At 33.8% G+C, this 15,985-nt stretch overlaps 2 protein-coding genes across 4 annotated transcripts in view; one reads left to right on the top strand and one right to left on the bottom strand.

The window, feature by feature from the left end:
- Nucleotides 1–3,535: 3,535 nt before the first annotated feature.
- Nucleotides 3,536–5,425, bottom strand: LOC107010525 (protein JINGUBANG). The gene has a single exon (XM_015209814.2). It carries the CDS (start codon nt 5,236–5,238, stop codon nt 3,856–3,858), a length of 1,383 nt encoding a protein of 460 aa, XP_015065300.1. The 5' UTR covers nt 5,239–5,425; the 3' UTR covers nt 3,536–3,855.
- A 2,984-nt stretch (nt 5,426–8,409) lies between these two features.
- LOC107011015 overlaps nt 8,410–15,985 on the top strand; it is a 41,100-nt gene continuing 33,524 nt past the window's right edge. The window contains exons 1-6 of one of the 3 annotated variants that reach the window (XM_027914824.1): nt 8,410–8,903; nt 9,122–9,215; nt 10,000–12,206; nt 12,850–12,964; nt 14,367–15,179; nt 15,330–15,588. In XM_027914824.1, coding sequence (XP_027770625.1) covers nt 8,623–8,903; nt 9,122–9,215; nt 10,000–12,206; nt 12,850–12,964; nt 14,367–15,179; nt 15,330–15,588 — 3,769 coding nt within the window. In that variant the 5' untranslated portion in view covers nt 8,410–8,622. The remainder of the gene's footprint in view (nt 8,904–9,121; nt 9,216–9,999; nt 12,207–12,849; nt 12,965–14,366; nt 15,180–15,329; nt 15,589–15,985) is intronic. The other 2 variants (XM_015210325.2, XM_015210326.2) reach the window with 2 other exon arrangements.

Genomic DNA, 15,985 nt, shown 5'->3' with positions numbered 1-15,985 from the left:
GGTTGTTTACACGCACGTTAGGCGCGTCATGGACCATTTTTCCTTTTTATTTACCAGTTTAAAACAGCCACATGTCATTTTCTTTCTTCAATATTAATTATTTAATCAATTTTTGTATCTTCCCCAATTTAAACTCAAAAATAGCCTTTGGTAGCCCTAAAATTTTGATTTTCATGGCAAGAACAATATTAATGCTCTCTTTTTGATGACTTCATCATCTTCCTCAAGAAAATAAGGTAGGAATTCGTCTTTTCTCTTTTAATTTCCAGTAGAAACGTTAATTTGAAGTTTTTTTATGGTTGAATTTCTTCTCAATTTTGTGGTTAGTTTTTTATTGAAAATGTCAAATGCAATGTTGAATCGTATTTATAACAATTACAACTGTAGGAGGTCGATTCTAATACTTCTACACTATAATAATCCATAAAATCAGAATAATCGAAAAAAAGTGAAGATTTTAGAACCCTAACATGTTAGACCTTCAATCTCCAAGAATCTTCACAAATACACATCAACAACGATCAACAACGACATTGTCAACAACAACACTATCGTCAACAGCAACACTGTGTATTTCGTTTGATTTTTTAGGGAAAAGTTGAGAAATGAAATGAAAAGGAATTCACGAATTTTCTTCAAAAAAAAAGGGTCGGGTCGGGTTACCTAGAGAGTGAGCAACACGCGCATTACATAGACGACAGAATGAGTAAAAATGGTCAATTTACAACGATATATAGTTGTTTAGTGGTGTGATAGGACACTTTAAAAGTTTATGTGTCTTTTAAGTAAATATGGGACAACTTCGATGGTGTCTTTATGTCTTTTCTCTCAAAATAATTGCAAAGTAAGAAAATTAAATAATGTATTTAACCATGCATCGAGATACTTCATGAAATAAAACTAAATATTTTATTTATTTATCACGCCTCTACTCATAAGTGTGAAAAAATAATGAATATTTCAAAATGAGTCATTCTCCCGTAAAAGATTGAAACAAACCTGGCTACTACAAAAAAAAGTTGACACTTCCATATGTGCAATGTGAATAAGACGTGGGTACGTACTATTTTAATTTCTTTAGTCATGACCGAATTATAAAGTTATTCATTATGGAGATGGATGCAATATTATTTCTGTGTCACATTAGCTGTTTGAAGTATTACAAGTTGAATAAAAAACAAATCACAACCTATGCGAAACAAATTAAGATGTGGAATAAAAATATAATAATAATGATACATAAATTAAAATGACAAAAATCACCTTTATATAATATACTATTATTTTTTTGTTAAAAATGAATAAATATCTTAAGTTATACACCATATACGCTAGTTTTTTATACAACAAATCGATATGGCATAAGTAATCTTTACATTATAATTTATGTATTCCTAATCAATAGATTATGATGATATTATATTATTATTCTCATTATATAATTAATTATGTATTCCCAATCAATACATTATGATGATATTATATTAATAATCTTTCATAACTTGCTTCCAAACCATATTACAGCCATTTAGTGATAGATAGTTGGACAAAGTAGATAAGTCACACTTTGTTATTATTTAATTTTCAGCCACCATGTAATCATATTCACGTATAACTAATAATTGCATACATGGACTAATACTATTCGAAAATTATTTTACAAAAATTAGGTTTTTTGTGCTCAACACTAATTAGATTTTTGGAGATGTATGTGTGGTTCTAAAGAAGTTTTATCCAAAAAATAGTCTCACTCAAACACCAAATATGGTTGATTCATCTATCAAGTCTTTTTTTTTTGGGGGGTTTTCCCTCTCTAATAAATTATATAGTTGATGTTGGTGATCTAACCATAGAGATAAGGTGAAGTCAAATGAGAATATATATCTTGCATTTAGGCAAGTCAAATATACAAAGAAGAATTTCATCTCATTTCATTGAATTATAGATGACCTTTATGCAACATAAAAAATCAAACTTTTGTTTCTGTTCATACTTATCAACTTTGTATTTTTTTATTTTTCAATTATTATTATTATTTGTATAATATAAAGCTAGACTTGCCACGTTTAATTTTGAATTAAGAGTAACAAAAAATTCTAGTTTTTCTTCCCTTTAATTTTAAGGAAAATTAAATTCAAATCAATGTTTGTAGTGTATTGCCGCAATTTCAGCATGCCGCAGCTTGTTCACAAACCAATTTTTGGGGTCACCAATTATGTTTTTAAAACGTCGAATTCAACAATAGAAAATTATAACTTCTCATTTCATTTATTTTTAATTAATTAATTATATTAAAAATATTTTTTGCTTTTAAATTAATTACAAATGATATTTTTTAAGTGATTCGGTATTTAAAATATATAATCACCCCATTAAGCTCTTTGTTTTGCATAATATTATATCTTAATTAATTTTCATTTATATTCGCTTCATAGGGTGGAAAACCTATCTTTTACCATATGTCCAAGGTTAGGTTTAGGGACTGTTAAACAAAGATATTTCTTACCCCTTTCATATTTATTTATGTATTTAAAGTCTCTTTTTTTGAAAGCTTTTCTGAGATGTAAAATTGTTAAAATATCCATTCATAATTAATTTACCATTTTTTAAAATCAATGATATAGTAGTCACATGACTAAAAAGTTCTTTACATTTAAGATATTAAAAGTTTTTAAAGAAAATTAGTGGTACAACATACCACAAATAAAAAGGGAAACTTTCACATATAGCTACTTAAAAATAATTAATTACTATTTATAGCTATAGTTTGATAATTATGATTTGTAGCTATATGTTATATCGAGGAGAGAGGCGAGCAAGACTGGGAGAGAGAGAGAGAGGCGAGAGGGGGGAAAAGAGTGAGAGAATGGTGAATTGTATATGTATATTGGTTAGATAATTGTATATTATACATATGTAATTATATATACGGCAAAAGGGATTGGGAGAGGGAGGAAAAGGCGAGCGAGATCGAGAGAGGGAGAGAGATGCAAGCGAGAGAGGGCAGAGAGTGGGAGAGAGGTGAATTGTATATGTATATAATTGTATGTTATACATATACATTTGTATATAGGGCAAGCGAGATTGAGAGAGGGAGGAGAGAGGCGAGAGAGAGGGCAAAGAGTGGGAGAGAGGTGAATTATATATGTAAATAATTGTATATTATACATATATATTTGTATATTCTGGCGAATTATACATATATAAAAAAGGTTAGTCGGCCACGTAATTAATATATAATGTTAGTGGCGAGTGGTAATTATAGCAAACTATAGCTATGATAAGTAATTAAATAGTATAAGTTTGCTTTATTGCGTAATTTTCCCAATAAAAAGGGAGCTCCAAAATTTGGGGGCCTAAGGAAGACTTTGCCTTGAGCGGATACAACTTAGTTTGACAGAGTTGTCTAGTGTCTTACTATGGGAGATAACATTGTATGGTTTAGATACACGCAGGACAATCGAACACCTTCATAACTTTTTTTTTTTCTTTTATGGAGGAAAACATTCATCTAGTTGAAATTCTAATAGTTCACTTCGTTCAAATTAAGAGATTTCACATTGAAGTGTCAAGTTACATATGGGAATAGAAATGAAGATGATCATGATACTATACAAGAAATGTAGATAACTCATCTGTTTGTTACTTTGTTGTCAGTCAAATAGACGGAAACAAGAGCAAATTCAAATACATCAACAGCCATTGACATTTGTGTCGAACTCCAATGGGTGAAAATACAAATAAAGTTTTCATTTACAAATTTCTCTGCAAAGCTAGCAAAACATGTAGATAATTTCTTACTTGGTCAATTTCCAAAGCTAGCTGCGTCTATACAATTGTCAAAAGTCTCCATTGCTATTTTCTCCTTTGGCTAACTCTGCAGCTATTTGATGTAGGAAAATTTTGCGGTGGACTCATCCCCACTTCCGCCTGATTTGGTACCAACTGCGACGATATCCTCCAAATCTTCACTGATTTATCGAGGCTCCCGCTGTAAACAATAAATTGTTTATCACTACCTTTTTGTTGTTGTTCCTCTTCAACAGCCAAGCATTTAACCGGACCAGAATGTCCGCTCAACACTGATAAACACATATGTTCTGCTCCGTCCCTTTTCCACACGCAAATATTGTTATCAGCTGATCCACTGAAAATTAAATTCCCCGCCGCTGCTAAACAGAGTGTTGCAAGTTTATGACCCCTTAACACTCCTCCATGAGATAGAAGCTTGTCGCCTTGCCAAAAATTGACTAGCCCATCTGAAGAGCCACAATATAGGAAATTGGATGAAGGGTCAACAGCTAAGGCTGTTACAGCGCATTCTTGCTTCAATAATGTTTGTGAAAAGAAGTGTTTTGTTCCTTTCCCCTGGGATTCTTTTCTCCATATTTTTACTGTTCCATCAGCAGAGCCTGAAAAAAGTAATCCGTTAAAGCCTACAACGATGGAATTTACAGCATCGTCGTGGGCTTGTATTGATTCCAAGCATTTGGAATCCGATGCTCTCCAAACCTTTATGGTTTTATCCCAAGATGCTGAATACAAGAGCTTTTGGTCCTCGCTCATGCTAAGGCATGAAATGGCATCAAAATGCTTTATCCACACGGTATTTCTATTACGCCTTGTTTGGATGTAATTGCTTGGTTTCATTGAAGTTTTTATATAAGCCATTAAAGTTGGCAAAGTTCCAATTCGATTGTAAACGCTTGAATCCTTACCAGAAACCTTCCAGACTCGGATCTTCCCGTCTTGATGACCCGTGAAAATTCGTTCTCCACATAAAATAATTGCCTTTACCAACCCACTATTTGATTTGAACCCGGAAAATTCTCTGTGATTCTTCCACACCCTTATATTCTTACTATCAGATCCCGTGTATAACAAATCCCCTGACGCTGCTAAAGAATATATATGTCCTTCTTCGCGAACGAGGGACCCCATGAGCCCTGTATAGGAATAATTATTCTCAACGTGAGATGTCCATGGAGATCTAGATAATGGTGATGTCTGGTGACTCTGGTCCCAATAGGGATCTAAATATGGAGATGCTGATGAATCCCTTGTCGGAGATGTTGCAAGAGGAGAGCTATAATCAGAACTTAATCGAGGAGGAAGATGGCTAGTTTCGGATTTGTGGCTTATTCGAAAAGAATATTCATCTTCATTAGGATCAGATAACGCTTGTTTGGAATGACTGTTCTCTTCTGTTGTCATTTTGCTTTTTCTTGAATTCCTCATTGTGCTATTTCCTCATGAAAAGAAGAAGTACAAAAATGAAATCATGAGGGAAAAAAGATTCAGGAAAATTGGAACTACATATATGAAAAGGGTACGTACGTAGGATGTTTAAGAGGAACGAGTATATACATAAAGAGAAAATGAGGCCATGAAGAACTTAGGTACAAGATTTTTGGAGGGGAAAATGACTAGCTTTCACGTATTTTTGAGGCACAATTAAACAATAATCCTCCTACATATTCTGACATATCCTAACCAATAATAATAATAATCTGTTCTAGTAATTAATAATTATATCTTGACCTATCAAGTGAATCTTCAAGCATATCTCGTGCTACGTTGTGATCATATTTGGAATCAATAGCCTTTGGATTAATTATATACAAAAAATAAAATAAAAAAATAACACCAAACCATACTTTATCATGGTTAAGACATAAATTAAGGCGGGAAGTGTATCAATTAATTATATATTAGTCATAGGCAGGGTCCGTTCTTGCTTTACAAAAATTAAATTGGGGCCTCAAAATTTTACCAACAATTTCGTGTTAATTTTTTCATAGAAAAAAAATATTATTTATAATAAAAAGATTACTTTGTCAAAAACATAAATCAATAGTCGAAAAGTATTAAACAAAGTGAATTGCAATTTTTTTTAATTTCTTCTAAAATTTTCAAACATTACAACAAACATATTAAAACTAAATAGGATATAGAGTTATTCTGAATCAAATTATATGATTCCAGCTCTCATCTTTATTTAAAGTTTGTCAACTTATTACACATAAAATTATGTGAACCATAAATATAATGATTGCCTCATTAAAATAATGTTTTTCAACATTAAATTGATAAATCTTATCTAAAACTAATACTAATTTAAAAAAGGGAAAAATTGTATATAATAACAAACTATTAATTCAAATTAAATGCTACAAATATACTTTGATTTAATTGTACCCTATAGCAAACTATTGCTATTTTCGCTTCTCTCCCTGGTGGAATCTCGCTCGCCACTCTCGTTTGGTGGCAGTCTCACTTGCTTCTCTCGTTTTTATACAAACACAAATGTATAAAATGTGTTTGTGAATTGTGTGTAAAGCGAGAGGAAATTGTATATATACATATATTTTCGGTCTCCTTCTCTCCCCTCTCCCTGATCTTGTTCGCCACCCTCATCTCTCTCGCTTATACAAACAAAAACGAAATCTATAAATTATGTCTCTAGTTGTATAAAACGAGAGAAAATTGTATATACACATGCAAATACATATATCTTCGTCATATACACTTATAATTATACAATACAAATATTTCTTGTCAAGTTTTCTTTTGTCATTCTCTCTTTCTCGTTTTATACATATGCATATTATACAATTGATCTTTTGTATACTAACTATTTTCTTTTGTATAAGTATAGCGAATTAAACAGTTGCTTTCTTTGTATATGTATAGCGAATTATACAACTGTTTTTTTTTTAAAAATATATGTATAGCGAAATATACATATTTATGTTTGTTATGGAGCACAATTATGCAAACCACATACAAATATGATTTTATGTCTGATATATGTAAAAATTATTCTTAAAAAAATAGGTGTTTGAAGAAATCGTCTATAAAAAAAAGTAATACTAAAAGTTAGAAAAATATTTTTTTTAATAAATACATATGAAGTTTGTTTAGATTTTAGGTCTCTAATTAAAATTTCGCTTTAGACCTCTAATTACGCTGATTCGCTCCAGATCATAGGAATTTATATGAAAACACATATAATGTACTTATTGAGTTAATACAAATCGCAAGCAAGTATTTGACTAAAATCATACCTCAACTATGATCAAAATCTAAAGTACATCCTTGTATTATAAAAGTGAACAAAAAATATCCTTGCACTTTTCAAAAAGTTGCATGATTCATCCTTCTGTCTATTTTTTTTAAGAAACTCACGCCACCAACAAAAAATTTGTCAAGTTAAATGAATATATGTACACACGATTAAGCTAGTTAAGTTGAGTGATTTTTTTGATTTTTAGAAATTGAGGGTTAAAATATTCAAACAAAATATATTCAAATTCTAAATATTCTTTGTAAAAAAATTGTCCAAATACAACTTCATTTTCAAAAATTTCAAATAAAGTAATTATTATTTAATTTTTACAACAAAACGCCTACATAATTTCACTAAATTACTAATATTTTTATATATTTTATAAAATGCGAATTGCATTGTCTATATAGTATATACGTATAATATATTTTTTTATTAAAGAGAATCTCTAAATAGTTGCACATAATATTTCTAAAATGATTTGTTTTGCATAATCTTTCAAACCATCGGATCCTACTTTATAAATATTTCAAAACTTATGTATTGTTGCAAGTCAATTATTTGATTATGAAAAAAAAAACATATGAACTAACAACACACAAAATTTAAATTATGAGAATAAAATATTCATTTTTTATCCATATCCTTATTCTTTTTAGGTAACATTGATCTTCTCGATGTAGCTAAGACATGACTAAATTGAAAAAAATATTTTTTTTATTTGTTCAGTTAGTTTCTTAACAAAAATAGACTGAACGATGATTCTTGTTATTTTTTTAGAAAAGGATATTTTTTACTTACTTAGATAATATGAGAATGTACATTAAATTCGAGTCAGAAATGATTTTAGCCAAAAACTCGCGATTAAGCTTTCCCCCTTACATATACATATCATATACTCATGAGCACCAATTTTTAAGGTAGTGAACACATTTTTTTTTCCAAAATGTCTTAATCAAACACCCTTACAAATCTTAAGATGAATAAGTACTTTGGTTTCATCATTAAGCAAAGCAAATATGAAGATATGTTCAAAGCAATTGTTTCCTGTAGCACTTTTTTTTTTCCTCATTATTACATTAAGAAAAGGCAATAAAACAAATGAATTAAATAAAGAAAATATGATTCACATATATTGTGTTATGATTTTTTTTTTTTTTTTATAAAAGAACTCTAATCATATCACTGGATTATAAAAAAGGCACATAAAGTGAGCAAAAATGGAAAGTAGTACTTCTGTTCCTCATCCCACGAAAGGAATATAATAATCAGTAACAAGAAAACGACACCGTATCGTATGGGTTAAACTTCACTCCAAGTTTATATTTATCGGGTCGCCCAGCATCCCGAATAAACAAAATGTTTCCAAAATTTCGCGTCTTATTTTTCTCTTCTCAACCGTCAAGAAACAAAGAAAATAAATCGTTTAATTTTTTCTAATTGCCTAATTGATATCATTGTCAAGAGATATCAAATTGAAGCTCGATTACTAATTTGTCAATGGTGAACTGCGTTTGCTTGAACTGTATTAACTTGTATAAATCAATCGGATAATGTTCTTGAACGATTTGATTCAACGGAGACTTGTGTCTCTGTTACAGCCATGGTTAAGAGACGAAGTTGAATTGAATGTTCAGCTAGGGTTTCTTCATTCTCACGCAAACTTGGACAACCTTACCTTCAACACCTCTGCACTCAACGACTTATTAGATGATCCTACTCGCTTGTGTTTCAAAGAAGTCACTGTCCAACGGTTGACCCTTCGTGTGTCCAACTGGTCAGCTCCTGCATTTGATTTCCAAATCCATGGACTTAACATTGTTTTATCAGTCGGGTAAGTTCACTAATCCGTTTTGGCGGGTTTATTCAAAGATACTGCTATTTTTTGATGTAGTAGTAGTAGTTTAAATTTTTTAAAACGTAGATATTCTTATTAAGTTAGCACCAATTTTTAAATAGTGGGGTGCAGTGAAATTCAGCATCTACTGCCTTTTTATGGATTCATGCCACTTGTATTCTTGTTAGTAATTATTCTTTTTTCCTACTGCCTAGAGAAGAGGAGGAGGATGGTGTTAGGCGGAGGCCAAAACCCAGAGACTCGTCCATTGAGGAGCGAGAAAAGATTCTTGCGGAGCTTGATCCAGAGGTACTTGACTAACTTTTTTGATTATTTTGGTTTGGAAAAAAAGATTTTATGCATTGGATTGACAAGAATGATGGAAAATTTGTGTTAATTCATATTAGCATTCAATGATGAGAGAAGATATTGTGGAAATGGTCAATGGCCATGAAGAACTAAAGAACCAAATAGAGTAGCTTGGGGACAGGATTGTGTCAAACATGATTGTCATAGCACAATCTACTTAAAAATATTTAATCTGTGCAGTAGATGTTACTTTTATGAGGAATCTGCAGATTCACTTAGGCACATTCTTTTTCATTGCATATATATCTGAATTAGAGATATATTGGATAGCAGTAGATAATTTTTTGCTGCTTGAAACAAGGAATGACCAGTGGAAGAGATAGAGGTTGAAGTAGGTGTAAACACAAAATTGGAAGACAATTCCTTCATGCTCTTGATTAAAAATTCATTTTTTCATGTACATTCTGGACTATTCTGGACTCTATGTTCATAGATATACCATTGACATTTTGAGGGGAAAACAGAATATTAACTTTGTGAAGTATTAGTGTCTCCAAGATTTAAGATTCCAGTGTAAGATGATAGTTGTAAAGATGAGAATTGTTTGGACTTGACAGACTCCTCATTTACAAGCACAGAGGAGATAAGTCCGGTGGTATTTTGATACTCCCATAACCTTTTTGATGCTCTTATTTTGTGAGTAATACTATCTTGATTAAAAAATTTCACTTGTCGGATCTGTGAACTTCTGAAGTTTAGCTTTTTTGATGTTGATATGTTCCAGGGTAGTGCTTTGCACAATACCATTAGGAGGATTTCAGAAATTACTGCAGGAAGTTGGACCACTCATTTATTCGATTGGATATTACAACAGTGTCGGTTGCAAGTTCATGATGCTCATTTCCTTGTGCAGTCTCCTTTATCAAGTGATTTATTGTCGCTGTCATTTGAGATGAAGGAACTTGGGGTACAATGTAAACACATTAAGGGCTGTCTTCTAAGTGGACTTGTTAATTCAATTTTTCTGCCCTATGGAGAGAACCCTTTTGATATCAATGTTCAAAAAGTAGAGATCAACTTGAGGAGAGGAAATCACATTAGTTGCATTTTTCTTTCAACTGATTCAACTAAGTTGCTAGCTTCGGCGAAAATTAAACATCTTCAGTTCAGAGAATTAAACTTCTATGCTGTCGCATTGAATTTTTCTTTATCTCCAGCAGATATTTCCATCATACTTTTACTTTTTGCATTGTGGTCGAAAGAATCCAACCGTAGCAGAACTGGTAAGCAATTATGGGAAATAGCAGCAACAAATACTACTTCTCTGAATTCATCTCCAAAGTTTGCATTCCATAAAATTGCTAGCACTATATGCTTATGGTTGCGTTATGTAAATGCTTACAAAAAATTGCTTATATTAGTTGGATATCCGGTGCATGATGCGATAAAGAAATTCACTAATGATGCTGTTCAGAATGAAGCATATTCAAGAACTCTTAAGCAACAGTTGGAGGTGATTTCTGTAATTGAGAAGGAACTACCTGTTGAGGCCATTGTGCAGGCACGAAGAATAATCCGTTATAGAGCAGCGTCATCTGGTCAACAGTCAAAGGATGGTGGTCACGGATCTAAGTTGAGCATGATTTGGTGGAAAATCTGCCAATCACTTTCCCTTATTTGGATGGTCATTTGCAGTGTGCTCCATTCTGTTAAATCCCTTCTCCCCTTGAAGAAAACGTTGGTCAGGAACCAAGATATCTGTCACAAGCTTGGAATTATAAATGAAGATCACATCCTAGGAGTTCACATTTGCCTATATGTCGGAGACTTTTCAATTTCAATTTCACCAGATAATGAAGTTTCACCATCTTTTAGTCGTAAGCTGGTATTAGATGTTGGGCATTCATACCCTGGTTTACTCACATTCTGCCTCTCTGTTGATTTCTTCTGCTTAAGGTACTCTAAAGATGTTTCTGAACAGTACTTCTCCTTTGCTTGTGGATCCTTGAAAGTTGTCTCTTCTCTCATGGAAGATAAGGCCAATAAGTTCAATAATAATTTCAAAGGACGTCCGAGAAAAAATATTCACAATCTGCAACCTACTTTATGGGGGGAGCCTTACCATGTTCTCTACTTCACTGAAAGTGGTGGGGCTAATTCTCATGATACTGGTGGAGATTTTGTACATACACAAAACTCTTTAATTGAGAGAGCGTGCCTGAATTGGAGAACATTTTCGTCAGGGTTTGTAGAAAGTGAGATCCAGAACATGAAGAATCCTTTTATTCTTTGTGAGATTAAGGGATTTTTGACTGATCAAAGTCTCAAGAACCTTACTGTTGGATACACTACTTGTTGTATGGTAATGGGGAGGTTGAATTTGGTTCTGGAGTATATTGTAATAGTGTCAGTTACAGTTATTTGCAGACAGGTAAGTGTAATATCTTGGGCTACAAGCCGCATGGGGACCACTGTCTTACAGGGTGATTCTAGATTAGTTGAGGATCCACCAGTTGCAGATTGGAATAACAAGTACAAATCAGTTTGTGCTGACATTAAGGTTATGATGCCTAGGATGCTTCCTGAGAAACATATGCAAATAGCAATACACATTACTGGTCCTCAAACCAAGCTGTTACTGAGAAAGGAGGATTTTCATGGTGAGAATGCAGATCTGTATAATAAGCTTGGGAATGATGAAGTACACCTTTCTTTTGATGTTGATGACATTGAACTGAGTGTCTCACCAAGTTTGGAGTCTGATTTAACTTCCTCAAGTGGAGATACTGCAGTTTTTGATGCAAAATCGTTGAAGGACCTTCTGAGTATTGATATTGCTAAATCAGATAGTGTTAATAGCAGTCGAACGTGCACTTCACTTTCAGCCTACTTGAAACTTAAAGGTCTGAATGTTTCCCTCGACACAAGGGATAATCAGAGTTGCCAAATTGTCGTGTTGAATTCCTCAACTATCCGACTGTTATCTTTAAGGTATCTCCATTCTCATGCTTTTTCTTTTTTTGTTGCTTTCAAGCATGTGCATGTTATGCTCGAGTCTGCAAGCAATTAGGTATCCTCGGTTTAAAAAGATCACATTGTTATTATGTTCATGAATAGTTTTTCAGTAGCTTTGCTCATCCTAATTGAGATATCCATTGTTGTCTTAAGAAAACTCTGAGGTATGACACTTTGATGTATGCCGAAGAAACAAATTGGGTTGTTGATCTAGGCAATTGCAGTTGTTCCCCATCAGTTAAAAATTGGGTTGTTGATCTAGACAATTGCAGTTGTTCCCTATCAGTTTAATATATCCAATTTTCACCCTGGTCATTGTAATATAGCAAAAGATCCATCAGAAAACATGCAACAAGGGAAGTTAAATTTTCTTTTTTGTCGTCTACTACTACTGTTGTATTCTTGTGACTTGGAGTCCATTTTTGTTTCGAACTTGTAAAAACCGTACTTTTCTGTTAAAATTCTTATCTGTTACGTGTCCTTACCTTTCTGAGCTTCAGCATAACACTGATGACTGTCTCAAAGAGAAATTTCCTTCAGTTTCCTCCTTCGTCAGAGAAGCATTTTCTGGATTTATCACTAGAGCTAAAGTTAATATACTTTAACTATGTTTTTTCAGGAAGGATCTGCATTCATTGGGATCAGTAGATATTTTTTTCTCTATAGTATTGCATTCCATTGGTTGTGGACTGACGACTTGGGTATTTATGGATGAATTTGAAGTTTTGCTAAAGGTGATTCTCTTCTCTTGGTGCCTTGTAGTTGCATTGTTTGTTGGTATTCTCCTTGAGGATATAACTAACTTTTTCAGTTACCTGCTGGGTAGTTGATACAATGACGTCATTCTACTGTCTACTTTAATCTTTATTTTTTTCTCGTGCTACTTTGGCATCCTTTAGGATTGTGGTTGCGGTATATCTTTGACTGACCTTGGTCATACAATCCCAACTCGGAATTCTATTTGTCATCCTTCTGTATTGTCTCCATTTTTATGAGGTAGTTTCCAGGGCTGCCATTGTGGTCTTTATGTTTCTGACTTCTGCATGAGGGGTTCCAGGAAGCCAAGCCTAGAAAAATTGGCACTGCAGCCTGAAATTGAGGTCTACCTAGTTGTTGTAACTTGTAAGGACCAACACATTGACAAGGGACGCAGTCGTATATGAATGGTGCTTCATGGATCTATTCTTTTTTCTTTTCTGCAAATTTTTCTACCATCATAGTTTCGTTCTTCCAGATGTGAACAAGCGAGAGCTCAAGTCTCATTTTAGGCCCTGCTAGCTTTTTCGTTTCCTGAATTTTGCTGCCATAACAGTGCACTTTTCCAATTGTTAACAAGTGAGAACTCGGGGCTCATTTTTAAGGCCTTGCTAAGTGCCAACAACAGAGGCTTGACATATAGCCTCCTTACCATAAGCAGAATCAGTTTCCAGATGTTCTACTTTGGTGCGTCAGGCCCTGTTTTATGACACCTCTACTAAAGGAACTAGAGAACTAGAGAGATTTCGTCTGTGGGACCACCAACCTCCTTGATGTGTTTGGTTCCATGGTTGGTTGCTTTTAGACCTTGTATTTGTTGAGAAGATAATTTACACTTCAACATGATATCAGAGCAGGCAGAGTCCAGTCTTATCATTGCTTCAAGGTCCTTTTGGGAATATTTATATCATGTCCTGTTCCTCAAAGTAGCTTCCCGTGCATCCGAATAGCTGCATATTCTCTCGCCCGTACCTTGTGTGAGATAACCACTCTAGATACACCAGTTTCCTCTTGAAATGATGCACTTTCACATTCCAAGAAACCCTACTGTTCTTTACTCCCTTGGTCTTTCCAGCGGTAGCACTCCGAATATGAAGTGCCCATATTTCCTTCTTTAAGCTGCTGTCTCAGTTGCGTGCTTACCTGGATTGCCTCACAATTCCTCAAACGGGTCTTTCATCCCCTGTTTTTATAACAATGCAACCGCTGTTCACAGTACTGCAATCAGAATTTATGATACTTCCCCTTGACATTTGTGTAAGTCTGTAACAAGTGACTTTCGGTGCCCAGCTGCTCGCTAGAATTGTATAAGCTATCCCCCTTTAAAAAGTTGCTAGGAGTTTATACAGACGTTTGAATTCACATTTTATTTTATGGCAGGTAATATCTGGTCTACTGTGTACAGTTTTTCAAGTTTTCAGTACATCAAGTTCAGGCCTTAGCCGAAGTTGTGAAGACTTATTAAGGCGAGAGTCTACTGATTCTGAAAGTGAAAGAGCACTCAAAAATAGAATCACACAAGTAGCTTCAGTTCTTACTGATACTACATTCAATGTTAGTACGACATGTGAAATTAGCTCAGTGAAAATGATCATTTACGATTCTAGGGAAGGATATAATGCGCAAAATAGCATGTCAGATGCTAATACTATAGCTGACAAGAAGTCGACAGTGCAACCAATTCATGTTTATGGAATTAACATATCCGTTGCACATTCATTTATCAGGCTCTCTTTTGAAGAGGAAAAAGCGGACATTCTCATTGGTTTTTCTGAGTTTGAATCTGGTATATCCCAATATCCGGATGCGATTTTGGATACTTCTGACCAAGTTGAACCACAGTTGCCTGTCTGGTCTCACAATTCCTTATATCAAGCTTCATTGTCTCATTGTAAAATTAGTTTATGTTTGAGAGCCTTAGGGAACAATATTCTGCAGGCCAGTCAGAGAAATGTATTGAATGGATCCGACTCCAGACATGATGCTTCAATGTCCTTGAATCATTCACCGTATTTAATAAATGATGTAAATCCTTCTTTTGATTGGTTATGTATAAGCATTTCGTTAGCTGAAGTTTATCTGGTCAGATGCGCTGTAAAGAACTTACTACTTCTCCAAGGGAATGAACTTAATACACTTGAAGCATCTCTGTCTGTTGGTGGACAATTTCAGACGATCTCCTGTCGGTCCCAGGTTTCTGTTCTTGCAGCTTCTGATTATTGCCTGCCTATTCATTAACTTCTGTATCCATTTTGCTAGATCCTAATTTGGAAATAAGTTGTTCATTCATAGTCTGGGAAGATCTTATGATTTATAAGGTTTAAACGAACACCAATTTGACAGGGGGGTTCGATCATTGTTGATATAGCTGCTCTGGTGAAAATGGTAGAATGCTACGCCTTCTACTTTAATCAGTTGAGAGGCCTTTGGCCAGCTGTGACAGAACATCTAGTTGTTCAGAATGATGAGGATACTAGTCTACGCAGGAGCTCTTCCTACCAACAGTTGGAGCAACATAAACTAGTTAACTGGGACCAGGTGGAAGCATTTGCCGTGAATCTTTCACGGGTTTCTCTGGCATTGGTGGATGGAGATCAATCTGGTATCATCTTTTTCTTCTGTCTTTACTTATCATCAATAAATAGCAGGACTCTAAGGTAGTTTTCTCCTGAAGATATACACATATTTTTTATTCTCGTCTTATTTTTAGAATTACTGCCCCCTTGCTCTTGAGTGCACCCAAGATTGAGGAGTTATTTTGATACATGTAAAATTACAAGGAGTATTTAAACTAAGATCAGCAAGTTCCAACTTGAGTTTGGTTGCCGTATTGGAATTTTAATCTTGAATAACATACAGTGTTATCAAAGCCAAAAAGAAAAAAAATGTACTGAGGCCTGTTGGGACTTCAAATGCTGTGAGAAATATATGGAAAAAATATTATTGAATTGTGCATCTAAATGTTACATTGAGACCCTATTTATAGACACTACATTAGA

This window comes from Solanum pennellii, chromosome 2 (genome assembly GCF_001406875.1).
Source record: "Solanum pennellii chromosome 2, SPENNV200".
Classification (NCBI taxonomy): Eukaryota; Viridiplantae; Streptophyta; class Magnoliopsida; order Solanales; family Solanaceae; genus Solanum; species Solanum pennellii.
This window is presented reverse-complemented; position numbering and strand designations above follow the sequence as displayed.